Here is a 26,272-nt window from a genome sequence, read left to right on the forward strand (position 1 = left end):
AACAAATGTAGTTGTGTGTTAAAGGTTTTGTTTTTTCAATTTATGTTTTCAGGTTGGACTTTAGGATGTATAGCACGTTGGACACACCGATTTATGTCACCTCGTTAGTCAGTATGTGTTACACCTGTGCTGGCCCAGTGCTTCAGTTGCCTTGAAGTGTGGACGTTCGGTCAACACCTTTTTAGTTGGCGCTCCCTATTTCATTTATAGAAAAATGTTCATCTTCCCTGTATTTCTTTTGCTCAACTTTTTGGTTTGCTTCCTGTCTTAAGTTTGGTGTGGGTTTTTCTTGTGTTGGCCTCTTCTTGGGCAAATTTAGTGGGTGCTCATGGTGGGTGTCATTTACGTTCCAGTTGTTGTGACTAGTCAACTTTCAGTGGATACCCCAACGAGTGTCTTTCAGAACCCCTCGTAAAACCCTGCCTGTTTCGTTTTGGTTGTCAGTGACTTTTTGTTACTTCCCCCTTTTGTTTGAGCAACGTTATGTGGTTTTGTAGCTGAGGAAAGTAACAATGTGCGTGTGGAGTGTAAAGCATCATTCAGTATCCGATTTGTAAGCTCATTTTGGTGCTCACTTTTTTTGGATACCTATTCGCCGTTACAATGAGGGAATTTGATTATGCTGGCCTGGGTGGGCGGAGTTTGCACCAGGTGAAAAGTGATTGCATCAGTTTGAGACCGTGCTGCCTGACGGACGTGAGCCAATCACATGACAGGCCATAGCCCAGTGCACCACAGTTCAGCCTAATCAAACTCCCTCACTGCTGTATCTAGCACAAAGCACACATTTGGATTTCTGAACAATGAGTTCTTATTCAAATGTTTAACAATAACAGACAGGATATTTGGGCCACTATCTTCTATCTGTACTGACGTTAGAATATTGAAGTAGCCTATTACGCCTTTGACAATCTACATAATGCAGCAAATAATTTGTTGTAATAAATGACTTTTCTTTTTAAATGGATGTCATTCATATTAGAGGATGTATTAAACCTGCCTATCAGCTCTATTTCCTGCCTCCTACCCCAACCCTATCCTGACCCATTAGGCAGATGGGAATGTATCTGGGCCCGTTTTCATAAAGCATTTTGGATAGGATCAGATCACTCCTGTCCATTCATTATAATTGAAAAAGCTAAACTTATCCTAGATCAGCACTCCTATTTTGAAACGCTTTGAGAACACAACCCCTGACCCTGTGTTACTGTTTAAGGGCAACATTGACCCCCTCCCAGTTGGTGCACCAAAGACATTACAGTATGAAGATGGGTAGAAACTGCTTCTCCAGTAGAAATCCCAATCACACTTGTAGGCAATGCAATGTCGACATTGGCTAGCTAAGTGAATGTGCAGAAACGTCATTGGGTCTTACGGTCGCCCCGCCCCGAACTGCACATGTGCAGGCCGTCAAATCAAAGGCACTCTTTTGAAATAAAGTTGTTTTTGACAAATGAAAACATGTCAGTTTGTTACGTTCACAAGGGTGGAGTAATAGCATTTTCAATTACTTATTACAATGACTCAAATCTAGTTTGTGACTTTTAGACTTAGAGAAAATGAAAAACAGAAAATGCTCTACAGGAATGAGTCCATCCGAATCATCTTGGCTCCTGGACTCTGTCCACGCATTTCAAGGATGCGTTGAGACAATGACTTGTCGATGACCCAAGCCCAGCTCAGTTAATCCCTACCATTTTGTCGCGGACGGTTGTGATACAGACTGGAATCGAACCAGGGTCTGTAGTGACGCCTCTTGCACTGAGATGCAATGCCTTAGACTGCTGTGCCACTCAGGAGCCCAGGTGGTTTAATTAGAAGGTACTAAAAGACAAGGCAAAGGCATGAAAAAAAGTGGTGTTTTGTCTGGTTGGAACCCATATTGAAACAGGTCAAAACTTGGTCCAGGTAATGTGGCTCAAAGATCTCGTACCTTAAAATATTTTGTAATATACTGACTGACAACAACGGTTTTCCATGAAATGCTCCAATACGACAGGTGGCGCTATTGTAATGAAGTCTTTTTTTCCTTGACCAACTTTAGTGAAACGACAGCAAGGTCGCTATCAACCGGTACGCAGAATCAGAGAGAAAGGTTTCAACCAACATTTATTTGATAAAACGAACAGCTAGACTTTCATAACCATTGCCAATATGTCCAAACTACAGTTGTTGAATGTGTTCGTCACCGAGCGTTTATCAGCAGCTGCTGTGGAGATATTCGTGGTCGTGGAGAAGATTATAGCGGAGTATCAGGAAGAAATCTGCCGTTCAGCAGAGGCGAATGAGCGTCTACGGAGGCTGTTGGACATGGTTAGCAAACCAGAAATAACGTTACACAGAGGTTTGTAGCGTAATGCAGTTGTTGTAACGAGATTTGACATGTAGACTAGTTAATAGACTAGATGCATGTGGCACGTTGTGTTATGCCGAAGGGGATAAGCTATACGGACATGCCTTGTGCCCAAATTGATGACGTATGTCGAGTGGAGACGAATGGATTCGGTTCAGTCAGTCGTCCTGGTGAGACTAGTTTATGATGGCTAGCTGTCAACGACCGCATTTATTTCGATGGGCAAGGGAGAAATAACTTGTATTATTGGTCACCATTCTAGATATCACCGTGACATGCCAATTAGCTAACGTAACGAATTAAAAACTCGATCCATTGGAATACTGCGTTACAAATGCTTATTTCAAAGAGCCACGTACCAGTGGTTGAAAACTAGGTATGTTGCACTAGAACATATTTTATTATGGAAAAAAAGCCATACATTGTTTCCGCCATGGTTCAGTGTAGCTTAGTAATGCTAAAATATTTGAGACCAGTGTGTTGCAGTTCATTTCGTCTTTAACATAAGTTAAATATCTTTGACTAATAAATGGAATATACAGTGCATTCGGAAAGCATTCAAACCCCTTCCGCATTTTGTTACATTACAGCCTTATTCTAAAATGGATACAATTTAATTTTACCCTCAAATCTACACACAATACCCCATAATGACACAGCGAAAACAGGTTATACATGTTACATTTACTTATTTACATAAGTATTCGGACCCTTTGGTATTAGACTCGAAATTAAGCTCAGGTGCATCCTGTTTCCATTGATCATCCTTGAGATGTTTCAACAACTTGATTGGAGTCCACCTGCAGTAAATTCAATTGATTGGACATGATTTGTAAAGGCTGTCTACATAAGGGCTGTCTACATAAGGTCCCACAGTTGACAGTGCATGTCAGAGCAAAAACCAAGCCATGAGGTCGAAGGAATTGCCCGTAGAGCTCTGAGACAGGATTGTGTCGAAGCACAGATCTGGGGAAGGGTACCAAAACATTTCTGCAGCATTTTAAGGTCACATAGAACACAGTGACCTCCATCATTCTTAAATGGAAGAAGTTTTGAACCACCAAGTCTCTTCCTAGAGCTGGCCACCTGGCTAAACTGAGCAATCAGGGGAGAAGAGCCTTGGTCAGGGAGGTGACCAAGAACCCGATGATCACTCTGACAGAGCTCCAGAGTTCCTCTGTGGAGATGGGAGAATCTTCCAGAAGGACAACTATTCCCTGCAGCACTCCACCAATCAGGGCTTTATGGTAGAGTGGCCAGACGGAAGCCACTCCTCAGTAAAAGGCACATGACAGCGCACTTGGAGTTTGCCAAAAGGCACCTAAATGATTCTCTTTGGCCTGAATGCCAAGTGTTACATGGTGGTGGCATGGTGGTGGCAGCATCATACTGTGGGGATGTTTTTTCAGCGACAGGAAGACTAGTCAGGATTGAGGGAAGATGAACGGAGCAAAGTACAGAGAGATCCTTGATGAAAACCTGCTCCAGAGCGCTCAGGACCTCAGGCTGGGGCAAAGGTTCACCTTCCAACAGGACAACGACACTAAGCACACAGCCAAGATAACGCAGGAATGGCTTTGGGACAAGTCTCTGAATGTCCTTGAGTGGTCTGGCCAGAGCCCGGACTTGAACATCTCTGGAGACCTGAAAATAGCTGTGCAGCGAAGCTCCCCATCCAACTTGACAGATCTTGAGAGGATCTGCAGAGAAGAATGGGAGAAACTCCCCAAATACAGGTGTGCCAAGTTTCTAGCTTCATACCCAACAAGACTCAAGGCTGTATTCGCTGCCAAAAGCGCCTCAACAAAGTACTGAGTAAAGGGTCTGAATACTTATGTAAATGTGATATTTCCTTTTTTTTTGGTCATTATGGGGTATTTTGTGTAGATTGATGAGGGGGAAAAAACAATTGAATCGATCTTAGAATAAGGCTGTAACGTAACAATGTGAAAAAAGTCAAGGGGTCTGAATACTTTCTGAATGCACTGTACTGTACCAACAAGCTAAGCGCCAGTACAGAGACAAAGTAGAATCTCAATTCAGCGGCTCAGACACAAGAGGCATGTGGCAGGGTCTACAGTCAATCACGGACTACAGGAAGAAATCCAGCCCAGTCACGGACCAGGATGTCTTGCTCCCAGGCAGACTAAATAACTTTTTTGCCCGCTTTGAGGACAATACAGTGCCACTGACACGGCCTGCAACGAAAACATGCGGTCTCTCCTTCACTGCAGCCGAGGTGAGTAAGACATTTAAACGTGTTAACCCTCGCAAGGCTGCAGGCCCAGACGGCATCCCCAGCCGCGCCCTCAGAGCATGCGCAGACCAGCTGGCCGGTGTGTTTACAGACATATTCAATCAATCCCTATACCAGTCTGCTGTTCCCACATGCTTCAAGAGGGCCACCACTGTTCCTGTTCCCAAGAAAGCTAAGGTAACTGAGCTAAACGACTACCGCCCCGTAGCACTCACATCCGTCATCATGAAGTGCTTTGAGAGACTAGTCAAGGACCATATCACCTCCACCCTACCTGACACCCTAGACCCACTCCAATTTGCTTACCGCCCAAATAGGTCCACAGACGATGCAATCTCAACCACACTGCACACTGCCCTAACCCATCTGGACAAGAGGAATACCTATGTGAGAATGCTGTTCATCGACTACAGCTCGGCATTCAACACCATAGTACCCTCCAAGCTCGTCATCAAGCTCGAGACCCTGGGTCTCGACCCCGCCCTGTGCAACTGGGTACTGGACTTCCTGACGGGCCGCCCCCAGGTGGTGAGGGTAGGCAACAACATCTCCTCCCCGCTGATCCTCAACACTGGGGCCCCACAAGGGTGCGTTCTGAGCCCTCTCCTGTACTCCCTGTTCACCCACGACTGCGTGGCCACGCACGCCTCCAACTCAATCATCAAGTTTGCGGACGACACAACAGTGGTAGGCTTGATTACCAACAACGACGAGACGGCCTACAGGGAGGAGGTGAGGGCCCTCGGAGTGTGGTGTCAGGAAAATAACCTCACACTCAACGTCAACAAAACTAAGGAGATGATTGTGGACTTCAGGAAACAGCAGAGGGAACACCCCCCTATCCACATCGATGGAACAGTAGTGGAGAGGGTAGCAAGTTTTAAGTTCCTCGGCATACACATCACAGACAAACTGAATTGGTCCACTCACACAGACAGCATCGTGAAGAAGGCGCAGCAGCGCCTCTTCAACCTCAGGAGGCTGAAGAAATTCGGCTTGTCACCAAAAGCACTCACAAACTTCTACAGATGCACAATCGAGAGCATCCTGGCGGGCTGTATCACCGCCTGGTATGGCAACTGCACCGCCCTCAACCGTAAGGCTCTCCAGAGGGTAGTGAGGTCTGCACAACGCATCACCGGGGGCAAACTACCTGCCCTCCAGGACACCTACACCACCCGATGTCACAGGAAGGCCATAAAGATCATCAAGGACATCAACTACCCGAGCCACTGCCTGTTCACCCCGCTATCATCCAGAAGGCGAGGTCAGTACAGGTGCATCAAAGCTGGGACCGAGAGACTGAAAAACAGCTTCTATCTCAAGGCCATCAGACTGTTAAACAGCCACCACTAACACTGAGTGGCTGCTGCCAACACACTGACACTGACTCAACTCCAGCCACTTTAATAATGGGAATTGATGGGAAATGATGTAAATATATCACTAGCCACTTTAAACAATGCTACCTTATATAATGTTACTTACCCTACATTATTCATCTCATATGCATACGTATATACTGTACTCTATATCATCGACTGTATCCTTATGTAATACATGTATCACTAGCCACTTTAAACTATGCCACTTTGTTTACATACTCATCTCATTTGTACATACTGTACTCGATACCATCTACTGTATCTTGCCTATGCTGCTCTGTACCATCACTCATTCATATATCCTTATGTACATATTCTTTATCCCCTTACACTGTGTACAAGACAGTAGTTTTGGAATTGTTAGTTAGATTACTTGTTATTACTGCATTGTCGGAACTAGAAGCACAAGCATTTCGCTACACTCGCATTAACATCTGCTAACCATGTGTATGTGACAAATAAAATTTGATTTGATTTGATTTGAGTTGGTACAGTTCCAGTGTTTGGAATACATTGAGCTCGTTGACAAAAACAGACCATGGGAGGCCTTTTCACGCGGGGATGTATTTGTCCGCGGTGGGTCTGTGTAAACTATGAGGTTATATTGGAGAAAGGTTTATAGCAGTGAATGTCATCAAATGATTTACTGTTACAGTATTTCTAAGTAGCAGACATATCAGACAGGGAAACTAAGAGCATTCAGATGTTTCTGCCTGACTGTGGCACTCTACCGGAGTTAACATTTTCTTGTGATCACAACAAAACTACTTATTTCACTAAACTTGTGATTTAAATAAATAAAACTACTTATTTTACTAAACTAGAGATTTAAATACATTGTAATTCTTTAAAAAGATGGGCCTGACTGACATGGACTGTTTCCTCATCTTATTCTCCTTGTGGTTATCCGTGGTTGTTGGTAACTCAGATAAAAACGGAATGAATCTGAACAAACTCACAAGTTCCTACTTTGGCAGACAAGTTTCAAATTCATCACATTAAATCATCTCAGTCAGATCACGTGAAGGGGAAGGAGTTCCCATAGTTCGTTTAGCGACCCTTTACGAAAACATAAGAGAGCTAGTTACGATGATTGACTGAACAGAATCCGTTTGTCTCCACTCAACTCTTGCTGCGTGACATGCATCATCAATTTTGTGCACCAGGCGTGTCCGTATAGCCTCTCCCAGGCCAAAGAGCTTTGTCTCTTCCTCGGTCGTTACTAGTTACCACAGCCACAAAGCCATAAATTCCGCCTATTTCAAAAATGTATCTTAAAATGTTAACCCTAACCTTAACCACACCTTAAATTAAGATCAAGAATAAAAAAAAATGTTTGTTTTCATAATTTAGCCTCTCTGGCTATGCACACCCTTGAACGCAACTCCTGGTTCGCCAACATTGCTTTGTTAAGTCACGTGCTGGGGTACCGGGTATAAGGCACTCCTGTCCTGTAACCAAAATCTAAAAATGACCCTTACCTTAATCCTAACCATAAACTTAATGTAATTTGAACAAATTCTGAAGTTAAATATATTTTTTGTAGGTCAAAGAGTGTCAGTATAGCCTTTTCCGTGCTGTAGTGTAGACTAGTCAACAAACTAGTTTTATTTTTGATCACAGAGAGGCCTTCCTAACAAAATGACAGATATATTAAGTCTATATTGATTGAATATATTTTTTCCCCTCCAGACTTCCAGCTACTGTCTCCTGCTGTTCCCCCTGAGCAGCAGAACTGTGAGCAGGAGTGGAGCCCCAGTCTAGAGCAGGAGGACCCAGAACCCACACAGATTAAAGAACAACAGGAGCTCAGACTCAGTCAGGAGGACTCACCTCAGCCCTCACATCTTTACCAAAACCAAATTGTTGGTGATGGAGAGAGGAGCGCTCTACCTATCATCATAACTGAAGAGATAAAAACAGAACCTGATGGAGAGGGCTACAGAGTAGCAGAACCAACCAGTGATCAGCCCCTCTCAGTTCATCCAGACTGCTCTGCTGCAGTGGAGAAGCCATATCAGTGTAAACAATGTGGCAACAGCTTCACATGTAAGGGACACTTGACCATCCATTCAAGAACACACATAGGAGTGAAATCTTATCTGTGCAAACAATGTGGCAAAAGCTTCATCCAGAAAGGTGACTTGGACAGACATACAAGGGTACACACAGGAGATAATCCATATCAGTGCAAACAATGTGGCAAAAGGTTTAGCCAGAAGGGAAGCTTGACCATCCATTCAAGGATACATACAGGGGAGAGACCATATCAGTGTAAAGACTGTGGCAAAGCCTTCAATCAGAAGATAGAATTGACATTACATATGAGAGCTCATACAGGAGAGAGACCATATATCTGTCCTGTGTGCAAGAAAGGTTACATCACATTAAGCTATTTAAGACGTCATCAGCGTGTTCACACAGGGGAGAAACCTTACCAGTGCAAAGAATGTTACAAATGCTTTGGTTATAAACATCGCCTAACATCACATATGAACACGCATACTAAAGGGTATAAATGATATTACTACACTGAGTGCAATAATAGCCTGAAATTAATCTGAAATGAAAACAACAAATGAATACATTGTCATTGTGAATTTCTTAATACTTCCAACTTCCAACATAACTGAATACTTATGTTCTGTTTTCTGGCAATTGACAACATAACAAATTGAATAATGTGTGTTGAGGGGAAATCACCAGTCAGTATCAGATTGGTAAACTGAATCTAGCGCTCAGTTTCAGGGACCTACCCTCCAGGACACTGCTGGCTTCAGGAACTCCTCACAGCTGTATCTAGCACAGAACACACTCCTGTTCTCCGTATACACAAATAACAACTGTACGCAAAAACAGTGACCTCACCTTCATCAAATACCTGTATGCGGACGACATGGCTCTGGTTGCTTGCCTGGATGGTAAATCCAGCTCAAGTTTCTCCCAGTTTTGACCTCGTGACATGTTTTGACAATAGCTTCAATGACGTCCATTTCACCAAGACTAAAGAACAATGCCTTGGTGGTAAGATGCGGAATAATGCAAGCGAACACACACTGACCATGGTGTAAAGATCCCTGATCGAGAGTGTTCTCACCTTCATCTCCACCTGGTATGGGAATTGGGATCCTCTCGTTCAGGGACAGGAGTAAACTGGCAAAAGTTGTCAGTCAGGTCAGCAAAATAGTCAGCAGCAAAACAGACCACAACTGCAAGAACTGTACACACAGAACATTACAAGGAAAGCACTCCAGGTCTTCAACGACCACGCCCGCCCACTGCATTATCCTTCCAAATGCTGCCGTCTGGTTGGAGATGAAAGGTGCCACTCACACGGAAGAATGGCTGGAGAAATCCCCTCCTCAGTGACAATTCTAAATAAGATGAACTGACATGTAAATGCTTCATGTAATGTGTATGTTTTCATCCATTTAATGTGAGCCAGAGCGCCAAAGACACTTTCCCATTCTGTGCAAACTTAATGGCCCAAAACGTTTTCTAATCTCATCTTTCTAAACAACAGGAGTTCTTGTTCAAGTGTTTAACAATGACATACGGGACATTTGGGCCACTATCACATCTGTACTGACAGCTGCATGCTAGAATATTGATGTAGCCTATCACATTTGTTTCTACTTCCAGTGTAACCCCCTAGAGTCCATTGACACATCGGTGTGTCAATCTAAGTAACATAATAAAAAATCTGTCAGTTTAAGCTAGAGATGTTTTTTTGTTGCATTGGATGCCTCTCAATCAATCCGCCTATGTTGCACTTCTGCATTTGTGGCTAACGGTGGCAGAGCTAGAGCGATGTTTGTCAGACCATGTGACCTCGGTCTTCTCACAAAAATGTATATCAGTGTAAACAATATGGCAACAGCTTCACATGTAAGGGACACTTGACCATCCATTCAAAGATACACATACGGGAGAGACCATGTCAGTGCAAAGACTGAGAAAGCCTTCTACCAGAAGATAGAATTGACATTGCATATGAGAGTTCATACAGGAGAGAGATCATGTATAGTAGCTGTCCTGTACGCAGGAAAAGTTACATCGCATTAAGGTAAACTACATGACCAAAAGTATGTGGACATATGCTCATCGAACATCTCATTCCAAAATCATGGGCATTCATTTGGAATTGGTCCCCCCTTGCTGTTATAAAAGCCTAAACTCTTCTAGGAAGGCTTTCCACTATATGTTGGAACATTGCTGTGGGGACTTGCTTCCATTCAGCCACAAGGATTAGTATGGTCGGGCACTGATGTTGGGCGATTAAGCTGGCTCACAGTCGGCATTCCGAAACATCCCAAAGGTGCTCGATGGGGTTGATGTCTGGGCTCTGTGCAGACCAGTCAAGTTCTTCCACACCGATCTCGACAAACCATTTATGTATGGACCTCACTTCATGCACAGGGGCATTGTCATGCTGAAACAGGAAAGGGCCCTCCCCAAACTGTTGCCACAAATTTGGAAGCACAGAATCGTCTAGAATGTCATTGTATGCTGTAGAGTTAAGATCTCTCTTTACTGGAACTAAGAGGCCTAGCCCGAATCATGAAATACAGCCCCAGACCATTATTCCTCCACAAAACTTTACAGTTGGCACTATACATTGGGGCAGGCAGCGTTCTCCTGGAATCCGCCAAACCCAGATTTGTCCATCAGACTGCCAGATGGTGAAGTGTGATTCATCACTCCAGAGAATGCGTTTCCACTGGTCCAAACTCCAACGGCGGCGAGCTTTACACCACTCCAGCTGAAGCTTGGCATTGCGCATGGTGATCTTAGGCTTGTGTGCGACTCCTCGGCCATGGAAACCCATTTCATGTAGCTCCAGAGACAGTTTGGAACTCGGTAGTGAGTGTTGCAACCGAGGACAGACTATTTGTATGCGGTACGCGCTTCAGCACTCGGCTGTCCCGTTCTGTGAGCTTGTGCTGCCTACCACTCGGCGGTCCCGTTCTGTGAGCTTGTGTGGCCTACCACTCGGCGGTCCAATTCTGTGAGCTTGTGTGGCCTACCACTCGGCGATCCCGTTCTGTGAGCTTGTGTGGCCTACCACTCTGCGGTCCCGTTCTGTGAGCTTGTGTGGCCTACCACTCGGCGGTCCCGTTCTGTGAGCTTGTGTGGCCTACCACTCGGCGGTCCCGTTCTGTGAGCTTGTGTGGCCTACCACTCGGCGGTCCCGTTCTGTGAGCTTGTGTGGCCTACCACTCGGCGGTCCCGTTCTGTGAGCTTGTGTGGCCTACCACTCGGCGGTCCCGTTCTGTGAGCTTGTGTGGTCTACCACTCGGCGGTCCCGTTCTGTGAGCTTGTGTGGCCTACCACTCGGCGGTCCCGTTCTGTGAGCTTGTGTGGCCAACCACTCGGCGGTCCCGTTCTGTGAGCTTGTGTGGCCTACCACTCGGCGGTCCCGTTCTGTGAGCTTGTGTGGCCTACCACTCGGCGGTCCCGTTCTGTGAGCTTGTGTGGCCTACCACTCGGCGGTCCCGTTCTGTGAGCTTGTGTGGCCTACCACTCGGCGGTCCCGTTCTGTGAGCTTGTGTGGCCTACCACTCGGCGGTCCCGTTCTGTGAGCTTGTGTGGCCTACCACTCGGCGGTCCCGTTCTGTGAGCTTGTGTGGCCTACCACTCGGCGGTCCCGTTCTGTGAGCTTGTGTGGCCTACCACTCGGCGGTCCCGTTCTGTGAGCTTGTGTGGCCTACCACTCGGCGGTCCCGTTCTGTGAGCTTGTGTGGCCTACCACTCGGCGGTCCCGTTCTGTGAGCTTGTGTGGCCTACCACTCGGCGGTCCCGTTCTGTGAGCTTGTGTGGCCTACCACTCGGCGGTCCCGTTCTGTGAGCTTGTGTGGCCTACCACTCGGCGGTCCCGTTCTGTGAGCTTGTGTGGCCTACCACTCGGCGGTCCCGTTCTGTGAGCTTGTGTGGCCTACCACTTGGCGTCCGAGTGTTTGTTGCTCCTATATGTTTCCACTTCACAATAACAGCACTTTCAATAGACCGGGGCAGCTCTAGCAGGGCAGATTATTATTATTTTTTTTAAAGATGGCATCCTGAGCTCTTCAGTAAGGTCCTTCTACTGCCAATGTGTGTCTATGGAGATTGCATGGCTTTGTGCTCAATTTTATACACCTGTCAGCAATGGGTGTGGCTGAAACAGCCAAATCCACTAATTTGAAGGGGTGTCCACATACTCATGTATATATAGTGTATCTAAGATGTCATCAGCGTGTTTCACATGGGAGATCTCTTACCAGTCAAATCATGTGGCAAATACTTTAGTTTGAAAGGAAACTTGAAGTCTTATTTGATCACTCACAAAAGGGGTTACATAAAAGCTTAACCTGAAGTGAATCTGAAGTTAAAACAATACATTCATACTTTGTCATTGTGAATTTCTTGACACATCCAACTTGTGAATAGGTTTTATATTATGTTTTCTGGCAATTGATAACAGAACAAATTGTGTAATTTGTGGAGAGGGAAAAGCATTAGTCTATCAGATCTGTAAACTGAATCTAGCTCTGACTCACGGACCTTACCCTCCAGGACACTGCTGGCTACAGGAAGTCCTCGCGGCTGTCTACAACAGAGCACACACGCCTGTTCTCCGTATAGACGACATGCTCTAGTTGCTTGCCTGGAGGGCAAATCCAGCTCAAATTTACCCCCGTTCATTGACGGCCTCCGGACGTGGTTTGACGTGCTCCAAGACATCAGGTGGCGCTAATGTAATGCAGTCTTACACCGTCAGCGGTTGATGAATAGAAAACACAGCACATTGTTGTTTACAAAGGTATCTACTAGATAGCGTAAACCCGCTAGGCTGAAGCAGACAGACGTTTTAACATTTCTTTGATAAAACAAACAGCTAGACTTTTATTGCCCTCGCCAATATGTCCAAACTACAGTTGCTGAATGTGTTCGTTACCGAGCGTTTGTCTGCGGCTGCTGTGGAGATATTCGGGGCTGTAGAGAAGACTATAGCAGAGTATCGGGAAGAAATCTTCCGTTCAGCAGAGGAGAACGAGCGTCTACGGAGGGAGATGGACATGATTATCAAATCAGAGATACAGTTATACAGAACAGGTCTGTAGCGAGTTAACGTTCGAGTTATAACATTTTACTTGTAGAATAATGATAATAGACTATTTATGTGGCACGTTGTGCAATTCTCACCCTGACCGCAACTCTGGGGAGTAATCATTCGTGCAAACAGATGCAAAATAATATTTTCTATCAAACAAATTCAGGTAGATCCCTCCCCGTTTCGTTTGCTTCCGTCTAAGAAACGTTTTGCAACAGAATGAATGAATACACCCCTGGTTTGCCAACGTTGCTTCTTTGAATCACGTGCTGTAGTGTAGACCAGGGTTGCGTTCAGTACGACAGAAAGGGGTGCAACGTTGAATTTAACGGAAACGGAACGACTATTTGAAAAAGTTGTGATTATGGTGGCCCAGAGGGCAGTTACCATGTGGTGATGGACGACTTTTTGCGATTTCAGACTGAAGGGTTTCGATTAACCTGCCCGGGTTGAACCGCTAGTCCGGGCTGGTGAGGGAGGCACGCCCTACTCAAATCGAATTGTAATCTGCGCTGCTCGGCATATTGTCAAAAATGGAGCATGGTGCATCATTCGGGAACATTCAACATCTCTTCTCCATAAAATATAAAGTACCAGTCACAAGTTTGGAGACACCTACACATTCAAGGGTTTTTCTTTATTTGTACTATTTTCTACATTGTAGAATAATAGTGAAGACATCAAAACTATGAAATAACATATGGAATCATGTAGTAACCAAAAGTGTTAAACAAATAAAAAAATATATTTTATATTTGACATTCTTCAAAGTAGCCTCCCTTTGCCTTGATGACAGCTTTGAAGAATCTAAAATATATTTTGATTTGTTTAACACTTTTTGGGGGTTACTACATGATTCCATATGTGTTATTTCATAGTATTGATAGTTATTTCACAGTATTGATAGTTATTTCATAGTATTGATAGTTATTTCATAGTATTGCACCTGGCTCACGACCGGGAGACAGCCCGGTTCTAAAACAAATGCAGTCAACGCTAACCCGGTACACCAGGAGCATGCATCGAATCCCCTCAAGTTCACACCCATATGTTATACCGCCTAGCGACCAGGGAGCGGTGTATTCAGTTCGCTTGAAAGTTTGCTATGTTGCGGAACGTTTTGTCTTGTATGTTCTTTGAACCCACAACCCAACCTTATCCGTTCAATTGAACATTATTTAAAGTTTTTATGTACTGAATGCAACCCAGGCAAGATGTCAGACCTCAAACAAAGTAGTTTTTCTACAGATTTTGGGAAAACTCAAATTTGAGCTTCTCATATCGCCCCAAATTTACTCCAGTTACTGTGTGTGGGGAGAATCAGTAATATTCAGTCAGATCCTATGGCTGTCTCATAGTCACCAATGTGATATCAGCTGAACATACAGTTTATCTTTTGCATTGAAGTGTGTATCAAATCAAACTTTAATTGTCACATGCACCGAATACAACAAGTGTAGACCTTACCATGAAATGCTTACAAGCCCTTAACCAACGGTGCAGTTCAAGAAGAGTTAAGAACATATTTCCCAAATAAACTAAAGTAAAACAATAATAAAAAGTAACACAATAAAATAACAATAACGAGGCTATATACAGGGGGTACTGGTGGGCAGTACCAGTACTATTAGTACTATTAAATTCAAACGATCTGTTTACAGGTCCACCGCCATTTGCAATTGCTGTCTTTCCTAAACTGTATGTCTGTCAGCCTAGGCCTACAGCAAGTTTAACATTGTGCCATCTCCTCCAAAGACATTTGATCAAGTTCACTATTGCTATATCCTTTAGAAACATGCCTCGGCCTAATTCAAATACTTTAAAAGTATACAGCAAATAAGGGCGTTATTGTGACCATAAAGGGTGAACGATAGGCGTTTTTCAGGCGGACTTTTAATGCTCGTTCATGAGTGCAGTTTCAGGACGGGTCTGATTTTATAACTGTAAACATGCGTATGTATGGCCTGCGCCAAGTTGATCAATTTTAATAATTTTGTATGTGCGCAAACTTTTCAGAAATGGCGCACGCATTTAATTGGTGTGAAATTTACGCAACGTTATAAATGAGGCTGGTCTACTTACGCGCCAACCAGATAATATGAGCCTATGAGGCGTCTCGGTTTCTATACCTTCTCTGGTATAGATGCTGCGTTCATAACCAAGTGGGAAAGTGTTAATTACCAGTTGTAAAGTCGTAAATACGAGTTGGATGCATCCACATGCTTTGAACTCGTTGAGAAATGCAGATTGGCCAATGGCAAACAAGCTGCTTCAACCATAAACTAAAAGTACAGTTATCATGCTCACAAACAAATTGTGTTCAAAAACCACATTCATAGATTGCTTTTTATAAATAATGTTTTGTTGCATTTACTGGCCAAAAATGCCATTCCCGTGATAATTATCTTAATATGTGGGATAAGCATGTGGGATAAGTCAGAGTTTGGGATGATAGATGAGTTTCCCACTAGTATTTACCAGTTGAAGGGACGTTTTTTCCTTTTGTATGTGGTAAATAGCATCTTCCCATTTGGTTATAAACAAAGCAAGACCAGTCTTCTTCTAAAGTGGGATTTTAGGGCAGACAGTGTCAGTGCTCCAAAATGCACTCAGAACCCTACTGGGGACCTGACAGGACGGAACTGCTCCAGCCAGTACTCTTTGTAGCCCCTCGTCCATGACATCCTTCAATCCCAAGAGGTGTTCAGCTGCAGATATGATATCGATCAATCTTGAGTTCTTATCCATTCCGATGCAGTTTATAACCATAGCGATAAATGCATAAGTCCACCTTTTTCAAGGCGAGGGTATCTGGACCCTGTACCTGGCAAACGGCACCCACAGGACTAGACTACGGTGTATCCACCATGGCAACCGACCCACTAGCACTTTCTTTCACTCTTTTGGCTGCATCGGCATAAGAGACACTGACTGGACAGCTCTTATCCTGGCAATCTCTGCCTCCTTCACCCTTACAGGGAATTCAGGGAGCTCATGTTCATGTTTCCCACCAGTGTAGACTAGACAACAAATCATCTTGTTTTTTTTTGCACAGACAGGCCTTCCAAGTAAAAGTACAGATTTTGTATTAAGATAAGTCAATGTTGATTGAAAATATATGTTTCCCTCCAGACTTCCAGCAACTCACTCCCTCTGTTCCCCCTGAGCAGCAGAAGTGTGAGCAGGAGTGGAGCCCCAGTCTGGGGCAGGAGGACCCAGAGCCCACACAGATTAAAGAGGAACATCAGGAGTTCAGACTCAGTCAGGAGGACCCACCTCAGCACTCACGTCTTTACCAAAAACAAACTGTGGATGACAGAGAGAGGAGCGCTCTACCTATCATCATAACTGAAGACATCAAAACAGAACCTGATGGAGAGGGCTACAGAGTACCACAACCAACCAGTGATCAGCCCCTCTCAGTTCATCCAGACTGCTCTGCTACACTGGAAAAACCATATTGGTGTAAACAATGTGGCAAAAGCTTTACACGTAAGGGAAACTTGACCTTGCATTTAAAGATACACACAGGAGAGAAACCTTTTATGTGCAAACAATGTGGCAAAAGGTTTAACCAGAAGAGCAACTTGACCATCCACACAAGGGTACACACAGGAGAGAATCCCTATCAGTGCAAACAATGTGGCAAAAGGTTTAACCACAAGAGCAACTTGACCAGCCATACAAGGATACACACAGGAGAGAATCTGTATCAATGTAAAGCTATTTAAGACTTCATCAGCGTGTTCACACACGGGAGAAATTTAACCAGTGCAAATAATGTGGCAAAAGCTTTGGTTATAAACAGCCATACATCACATATGAGCACTCACATTAAAGGGCATACATTATATTACTGCAGTGAGTACAGCAAAAGCTTCAGCCTGAAGTGAAAGTGAAAACAACAAATGATACTTTGTATCATAGTGGATTACTTCTCACATCCAACTTGTAAATTAATGTTATGTTCTGTTTTCTGGCATTTGACAACAAAACAAATTGAGTTGTGAAAATCAGTATGAAAATCATCAGTCAGTATTAGACTTCTTAGCTGAAACTAGCTCTCAATTTCAGAGACCTACAGTGCATTCGGAAAGTAATCAGACCCCTTGACTTTTTCCATTTTGTTATGTTACAGCCTTATTCTAAAATTGATTAAATAGGTTTTTTTCTCTCATCAATCTACTACACACAATACCCCATAATGACAAAGCAAAAACAGTTTTTTAGAAATTTTTGCAAATGGATCTCTCCGTTCAGCTTTGCCTCGATCCTGACTAGTCTCCCGGTCCCTGCAACTGAAAAACATCCCCACAGCATTATGCTGCCACCACCATGCTACACCGTAGGGATGGTGCCAGGTTTCCTCCAGAAGTGACGCTTGGCATTCAGGTCAAAGATTTCAATCTTGGTTTCATCAGACCAGAGACTCTTGTTTCTCATTGTCTGAGAGTCTTTTAGGTGCCTTTTGGCAAACTCCAAGCGGGCTGTCATGTGCCTTTTGCTGAGGAGTGGCATCCGTTTGGCCACTCTACCATAAAAGCCTGATTGGTGGAGTGCTGCAGAGATGTTTGTCCTTCTGGAAGGTTCTCCCATCTCCATAGAGTGACTCTGGAGCTCTGTCAGAGTGACCATCAGGTTCTTGGTCTCCTCCCCCGATTGTTCAGTTTGGCTGGGCGGCCAGCTCTAGGAAGAGTTTTGGTGGTTCCAAACTTCTTACATTTAAGAATGCTGGAGGCTACTGTGTTGTTGAGGACCTTCAATGCTGCAGACATTTTTTGGTACCCTTCCCCAGATCTGAGCCTCGACACAATCCTGTCTCGGAGCTCTACAGACAATTCCTTTGACCTCATGGCTTGGTTTTTGCTTTGACATGCACTGTCAACTGTGGGACCTTATATAGACAGGTGTGTGCCTTTCCAAATCGTGTCCTATCAATTGAATTGTAGAAGTTGTAGAAACATCAAGGATGATCAATGGAAACAGGATGCACCTGATATCAATTCCCAGTCTCATTTGCAAACATTTTCTATACTGTTTTCGCTTTGTCATTATGGGGTATTGTGTGTAGATTGCTGAGAATTGTTTATTATTTAATCAATTTTAGAATAAGGCTGCAATGTAACAATGTGGAAAAAGTGAAGGAGGACACTGCTGGCTTCAGGAAGCCCTCACCATATCATTTGAGGAAAAATGTCTCTATGTATTTGTGTTTTTTGTTTTTAATGCTTTGGTTGTTTTGTGCAAAGATGAAAAAAATGAAATGAATTACAAATAAAGAAACATTTTTCCTTTCTTTGTCTACAACTAAAGAAAAAGGAAGCCCTCACCACTGTATCTAGCACAGAGCGCACATTTGGATTTCTAAACAATAGGAGTTCTTATTCAATTGTTTAACAATGACATACAGGATATTTGGGCCACTATCTTCTATCTGTACCAACTGGAGGTTGACCGATTATGATTTTTCAACGCCGATACCGATTATTGGAGGACCAAAAAAAGCCGATACCGATTAATCGGATGATTTGTTTGTTTTATAATAATGACAATTACAACAATACTGAATTAACACTTATTTTAACTTAATATAATACATCAATAAAATCTATTTAGCCTCAAGTAAATAATTCAACATGTTCAATTTGGTTTAAATAATGCAAAAACAAAGTGTTGGAGAAGAAAGTAAAAGTGCAATATGTGCTATGTAAGAAAGCTAATGTTTAAGTTCCTTGCTCAGAACATGAGAACATATAAAAGCTGGTGGTTCCTTTTAACATGAGTCTTCAATATTCCCAGGTAAGAAGTTTTAGGTTGTAGTTATTATAGGAATTATAGGACTATTTCCCTCTATACCATTTGTATTTCATTAACCTTTGACTATTGGATGTTCTTATAGGCACTTTAGTATTGCCAGTGTAACAGTATAGCTTCCGCCCTTCTCCTTGCTCCTCCCTGGGCTCAAACCAGCAACACAACGACAACAGCCACCATCGAAGCAGCGTTACCCCTGCAGAGCAAGGGGAACAACTACTAGAAGGCTCAGAGCGAGTGACGTTTGAAACGCTATTAGCGCGCGGTAACTAGCTAGCCATTTCACTTCGGTTACACCAGCCTCATCTCGGGAGTTGATAGGCTTGAAGTCATAAACAGCACAATGCTTGATGCACAACGAAGAGCTGCTGGCAAAACGCACGAAAGTGCTGTTTGAATTAATGTTTACGCGCCTGCTTCTGCCTACCACCACTCGGTCAGATACTTAGATACTTGTATGCTTGTATGCTCAGTCAGATTGTATGCAACGCAGGACATGCTAGATAATATCTAGTAATATTATCAACCATGTGTAGTTAACTAGTGATTATGATTGATTGTTTTTTATAAGATAAGTTTAATGCTAGCTCGCAACTTAACTTGGCTTACTGCATTCGCGTAACAGGTCTCCTTGTGGAGTGCAACGAGAGAGAGGCAGGTATAAATTGCATTGGACTAGTTAACTGTAAGGTTGCAAGATTGGATCCCCCGAGCTGACAAGGTGAAAATCTATCGTTCTGCCCCTGAACAAGGCAGTTAACCCACCGCTTCTAGGCCGTCATTGAAAATAAGAATGTGTCCTTAACTGACTTGCCTAGTTAAATAAACGTATAAAAAAAGATATATATATATATATTTATTGGCAAATCGGCGCCCAAAAATACCGATTTCCGATTGTTATGAAAACTTGAAATCGGCCCTAATTAATCGGCCATTCTGATTAATCAGTCAACCTCTAGTACCAACGGCTGCATGTTAGAATATTGAAGTAGCCTATCACATCTGTGTTGACAGTTAATAATGGAGCAAATAATTTGTTTTAATAAAGTTATTTTTTTCAATGGATGTCATAGTGAAACCCTATTTTTCTCTGTTGAACATGATTTTTGTGATGGTTCATATCAGGAAGGTTTAATACATCCTCTATCAGCTCTATTCCCTGCCTCTTATCCCCAACCCTATCCTGAACCGTTTTCATAAAGCGTCTGAGATCTAGGATCAGTTCGCCCCTGCCCATTCATTATAATTTACGTAAAGCATCTCAAATGAGTGCTGATCTAGGATCAGTTCGCCCCTGCCCATTCATTATAATTGAAGAAGCAAAACTAGATCAGCACTCCCACTCAGACGCTTTGGATCCGATTTAGAAAACTATGCCTTTTTTATGCCCTTCTCAGTAGTTGGTATTCAGACGTACCATATGAAGGTGCATAATGGGCTTTGCAGGCGTGATTCTTTTGTGTGCGCTGAATAAATGTAATTCAACCGCTGGCCAAAAGATGTTCTCATTGAGTTTTAATTCAGCAAGGTTTTCAGGTCATTTATCTTAAGCCGTGATCCCTTTAAATACAGTGTCCTTTCAATTAGAATTTAGTCGACAGACTAGAATAAATTGAGAGAACGAGTTCAGAAACGGTTCAGAAAATAGGGGTAAATGAAAGAAAGCCATCTAAATATTATTTTTTTAAATCCATATCCCTATTTGCTGAACCCGTTCTCTCGATGTATTTTAGTCTGTCGACAAAATTCTAAATATTGCGACATGGGTTTGGTTCAAACTGTTACGGCTCAGTCTGTGCCCCAGCTCCATAACGATTGAATTAGCCTGCATCCATTTTTTTTGGTAACACTTTACTTGACACCTAGCATCATAACGCGTTATGACACGGTCATATTCATGTCAAAATATGTCATAACAGCTGACATAACTTGTCATAACCTGTCCATAATATCGTCATAACACTGCCATGACCCATATATTTACACCTGTTGTGACATATTGTGTTATTTTATGGCTGGTTAAGACACCTACATAAGAGTGTCAATCTACATTTATTCAAATGTGTTTTTTCGCTGCCAAGAATTGTCCTTTAGTTTGAACGTTTTCCAAGAGTGCACAAAGCTGTAATCAAGGCAAAGGGTGGCTATTTGAAGAATCTCAAATATATTTTGATTTGTTTAATACTTTTTTGGTTACTACATAATTCCATATGTGTTATTTCATAGTTTTGATGTCTTCACTATTATTCTACAACATAGAAAATAGTAAAAATAAAGAAAAACCCTTGAATGAGTAGGTGTTCTAAAACTTTTGACCGGTAGTGTACACACATTACATTTTAAATAAGTAGTAATCAGACATCTCCGGTATACATTATGTAGTTATGTAGAAATCTTACTTTGTGCATCTTCTCTTTGGTGTCATAAACAATCCTTGCTTCCTGCCTGTGCTTGGTAAGGATAAGAGGGGGTCGTTATGACCTCCTCCTTTAGACTAGTTAAGATACGAGACAGTGCCAAACACATGCCAGAACCAACCCTATGAACTATGCCTATGTAACGTGCCTGTAACCAGTCTATAAGGGAACTAAACGGGACTGTCCCGTTAGAGCTTCTGACAGACGTTCACTATGGTTAATTAAGTTTGTTGGAACCTCTCCAGTGCACTGACAATAAACAATGATTCATTTGAGATTGACTTCGGGTGTTCCTATGTAAGAATTGACATGACATAGTGTTTTCAGTAATAACCATTACAGATCATGGACTGAGAGCTCTACTCTCAGTCCATCCCACTTATCTCCATAGACCACCCTCTTTTGATTTCCAAGTGCCGTTTTTCAACTGTGCTGTGATGTTTTACATTAATTTTGCATAGTATACACAGATTGTGAGCTAAAGATTAAGACCTTTCCTGTTAGTGTTATTATGTTGTTGATTGATTGACTATGTCATTCCAAATCGCCCAACACTGTAAGATTAATTTTAAATGGATGTTAATTGTTCAGACATTCCTGAGCGTGTGACCAGAAACAAGCTACATTGGGGCGATACCAGAAAAATCAATGGAGGTTTCTCAGAGGAGGAAGGGGAGGACCATCCTCTTCATTGAATTTCATAAATAAATAAGAAACATTAAAAAAAGTGATCCTTTATAGATAAAACTATACTAAATATTATTTTTTTGTGCTGTTCCAAATGTCTGAATAAAAATGACAGTTAGTGCAGAATGGTGCTTTTTTTGTTGTTGGGGAGGGGGGGGGGGGGGGGGGGGCTGAAGGGGGGGTTCACCCAGGGAGCCATACAAGCTAGAACCGCCACTGATGTGCCATGGAATCGGTACATAGACAATCTCTTCGCAACTATTTTGCGATCTGTATTGCGCAGCTGTCAACATTTTTGTCCTCAAATGAAACTGGTAAATTTAGTCTATTTATGCAAATCTTTTTCACCAAATTTTGGTCTTTAAGATATTGCTGACAAACATGTTCCCTACTTTCTCCCCCTTCCACTTGCCTCCTGTAACGATTGTCCTCTTCTTCTGACAAGGAGTAAGAGAGATCGGACGAATTTGCAGCGTGGTAATTGTCCATTTTAATAAGTCAAACTGAACACTACAACATACAAAATAACACCGTGAAACAAACAAAACGGTCCAGTGTGGTACTAACACGGAAAATAATCACGCACGAAACACAATAGAAAACAGGCTACCTAAATATGGTTCTCAATCAGGGACAACGATTGACAGCTGCCTCTGATTGAGAACCATACCAGGCCAAACACAGAAATAGCAAATCATAGAAAAATGAACATAGACAACCCACCCAACTCACGCCCTGACCATACTAAAACAAAGACATAATAAAAGAACTAAGGTCAGAACGTGACACCTCCTCCATTTTTGCAGTAATGCTGCAATCAGTTGATTGTAATTTTGGATTAAGCAAACATTCCCATCTTTTTTTTTATATTTGCATGTGTGACATAACTCCACCATTCCTATTCAAATTATCATGAATAAATATAAAACAAGAAAAAAAAGTTCAATAAAGATTTGTTTTATTTTTTATTAATCAGTATATTTGAGTTTAACCATAATATTTGTTGTAATATTTGTTCTATCTTTTCTGGAGGATAAAACTGAAATTGTAACCAGCTGTGTATAACTTGTTTAAAACCTCAAGGGATGTAAAGACCCCTGTTTAGGGGACCTGCGTGGTTCTGGTACTGGTTCCGACCAAAATTTTCACTTACAAATCCATCTGTGGACACTGTAGATCGAAATGGCTTGCATTGAGCGATAGCCCTGGTTCCCACGGACACAGTATGAATAGGAATGGTGGAGTTATATTGTCTGAGCCTGGAAACTCCTTGAAGCTGGACTGTCCCTCCTACCATACCATTTTCACAGCTGACTGTCCATCAACTCCTGGCTGAACCCTACACCACATCCACTGACAAAGCACATGCGTGCAATCATTACAGGGGTGGCTCATCACTGTATCACTGTATCACTGTAGCACATTCAGAGATCAATTTATAGCCATTGATCTAAAATTATTCATATATTTTAAACATAGAAATGTTTGTTTGTCATAGACTGACAAGATTCATAGGAAATGATAGGCAAGCTCCTAACTAGTTCAGGAAGCCAAGCTATAGCTCTGTGTGCCGTTCACAGCGATGAGGGCAAATGTTTTGATCAAGAGAAACCTTTAGAAAATATACACACTTTCTCTAACACTAGACACACAGATATGTATTTTACAGTTGGAACGAAGGTGAAATATTATAGTTTGATTATACTATATTTAGAAAGCACACTGTAAGTCATCTCGAGCCTTGTTCATAACGTTTTGTTGAATAGGAAATGCATCATATCAAATATGTCATATTTGTATCTTATTTGTACTCTTTACTTGAGCTTGTGTCCTTAAAAGTGACTACACCTCAGAAATATCTAACTATTTTTACCAGAATGGGGAGATTGAACCTTTCTTGGAGTATGCAGGATGACTATTTATAGTCTGTGGCCCTCTCATGATAAATAATTACTTTTGGGGATTATGTAGATTACATTTAGTTGCATTTAACTGAAAGGGGGATACTTTGAACAAAGTTTCCTTTTCAATTCATCGAAAATGAGAAGTTGTAATCTGTATAAACGCAAAAAGGTCATTTTGAACAAAGGTTGAGCTTTTCTTAATAATCTACTGTAGAACCAGTTTGGGTTTAAGTATAACTTACATATGAGTGAAGCTTTTAGTGAGAGGTTTAATGCTTTAATATTTAAAGGCATAGCCGCGGGAAGTAGCGGTGCTGTAGGTGCTGCAGCACCCTCTGACAATCGAATTAAAAAAATTATTAATATAAAAAATGTATACAGCATTTGTTTTGTTTCACCAAATTAGTGCACTAGGCCTTTATTACTCCTGTATGAGCGGAGAGGAGCAAATTATTGGTCAGCAGAGCGGGGAGAAATGCAGAATCTTCCAGCGGCCATGTTTCATTATTTCAGTCGCACAAACTCATATTCATTATATGAATAGGCACCTTTAATTAGCAATATTTTGGGCTCATATGGTTTTAAAACAACATGTAATCTGGAGTAGGCTGCGCCATAAATTAGACCGTAAAATGGAGATTGGACTCGAGTTAATCAATGTGATTTGTCCATAAATATACAGGTATACCTCTCCTTGGTTGCAGAATCTTGTCTATTTTTGCTAACTTTCAATTCAACTTTATTGTGGTAAATGAATTGATATCTTTAAGGATATGAATATCAAGTATGTCTACTTCACCATCAGGCCATTTTATAGGTAAACTACAAGGTCATGTAAAACTGTGTCTTTTAACATAAGGTACACTTATCATAATTGGGTTTAAGTCCAAATAGGATAGAAAAGGGATCCATATCTTCAATGATACTGTGTAGGGATCCAGATTTGCGGATTTAAGAGGTCATTTTTGTCATTGGTATACATTGACACTTTTGTTTTCAAGCCCTGGATATCTGACCCCCAGAATTGGGGCCTTTGTGAATACAACCCCTGGCCCTAACCCTGTGTTACTGGTTAGGGTCAACTTTGACCTCCTCCCAACTGATGTCTCCTGGGACATGATGGTTTAAATAGAAGGCACTAAGAGACAATGCAAAGGCATGAAAAAAAACGTCTCGTTGTTACAGAATATACAACAGTTAGAAATCTAACTAGCAATTCAGAGTAGTCTGATTGAGACGAAGAAGAAGATATTTTAGCTCAATTTGGTGTTGGGGGTAGGATCTAGTAACTGGTTTTCCATTAAATGCTCCAAGACAGCAGGTGGCGCTATTGTAGTGCAGTCTGTTTTTCACCGATTGCGTTGTGTAAATAGCACACCGTCCATCGTTGTTTACATATGTTCTAGATTAGATCTGCTAGGCCAAATCAGACAGAGAAATTTCAAAATGTCTTTGTTCGCCAATATGTCAAAACTACAGTTGTTAAATGTGGTCGTCACCGAGCGTTTATCCGCGGCTGCTGTGGAGATATTCGGGGCCGTAGAGAAGACCATTGCAGAGTTTCAGGAACTAATCTCCTGTTCTGCAGAGGAGAACGAGGGTCTACGGAGACTGTTGGCCATGGTTATCAAACCAGAGATAAAGTTACACAGAGTTGGTGTGTATAGCGAGCTACAGTTGTGATACGAGATTTGTATATTTAACGTCATTAGACTAGATAATTCAGGTGGCACGTTGTGATATGCGCACTCTCAGCCCAATATTATACCTTTGATCAATTATTTAATTAACTAATAAAACGAGGTTTAAATTGCCAGCAGAAGCAACCTGTTTGCTTACAGCTGCACTAGGGTCTGACAGTTTTCCTGCATAGATGAAGACCGGGTGGAGGGATGACAATTCGGAGTACATTTTTCGAGACATGTCTCGCGCCGGCTCCGTAGGAAGCCTTTCCAACCCTACTGCAGCTGTAAACAAGTGGGTTGGATATGCTGGTTGAGGTCTGGAGGGTATTCCATAACGACTGCATTAGAGAACTCATGGTCCAATGACTGTACCTGTAGTAGACTCACGTGTCCCGAGTCTGAAGCTATCTTCATCCTAGTCCTGATTAGAGCCATTTGTCCCTCGTCTGAAGCTATCTACACTCTAGTCCCGATTAGCTAAAAACATTTACAGTGCATTCTGAAAGTATTCAGACCCCTTGACGTTTTCCACATGTTGTTATGTTTTTGCCTTATTCTAAAATTGATTTTTTTTAAAGTCCTCATCGATCTACACACAATACCCCATAATGACAAAGCGAAAAACATTGGCGTCCATATTAGATTTTGATTTGGGGAGAGAAGTAGCATATAAAAAC

The 26,272-nt window shown here is 42.3% G+C and overlaps 1 protein-coding gene and 1 long non-coding RNA gene across 2 annotated transcripts; both read left to right on the forward strand.

Moving 5' to 3' along the window:
- The first annotated feature begins 2,042 nt into the window (after window positions 1-2,042).
- On the forward strand, window positions 2,043-9,710 carry LOC139373039 (zinc finger protein 502-like). The gene is made up of 2 exons (XM_071113054.1): window positions 2,043-2,344; window positions 7,688-9,710. Exons 1-2 carry the CDS (start codon window positions 2,155-2,157, stop codon window positions 8,515-8,517), a joined length of 1,020 nt encoding a protein of 339 aa, XP_070969155.1. The 5' UTR covers window positions 2,043-2,154; the 3' UTR covers window positions 8,518-9,710.
- Window positions 9,711-12,745: 3,035 nt separating this feature from the next.
- Window positions 12,746-18,758, forward strand: LOC139373040 (uncharacterized). The gene is made up of 2 exons (XR_011627527.1): window positions 12,746-13,090; window positions 16,221-18,758. It is a non-coding gene; the product is annotated as an uncharacterized lncRNA (long non-coding RNA).
- The last annotated feature ends 7,514 nt before the right edge of the window (window positions 18,759-26,272 follow it).

The sequence above is a fragment of the Oncorhynchus clarkii genome, chromosome 18 (genome assembly GCF_045791955.1).
Source record: "Oncorhynchus clarkii lewisi isolate Uvic-CL-2024 chromosome 18, UVic_Ocla_1.0, whole genome shotgun sequence".
Lineage (NCBI taxonomy): Eukaryota > Metazoa > Chordata > Actinopteri > Salmoniformes > Salmonidae > Oncorhynchus > Oncorhynchus clarkii.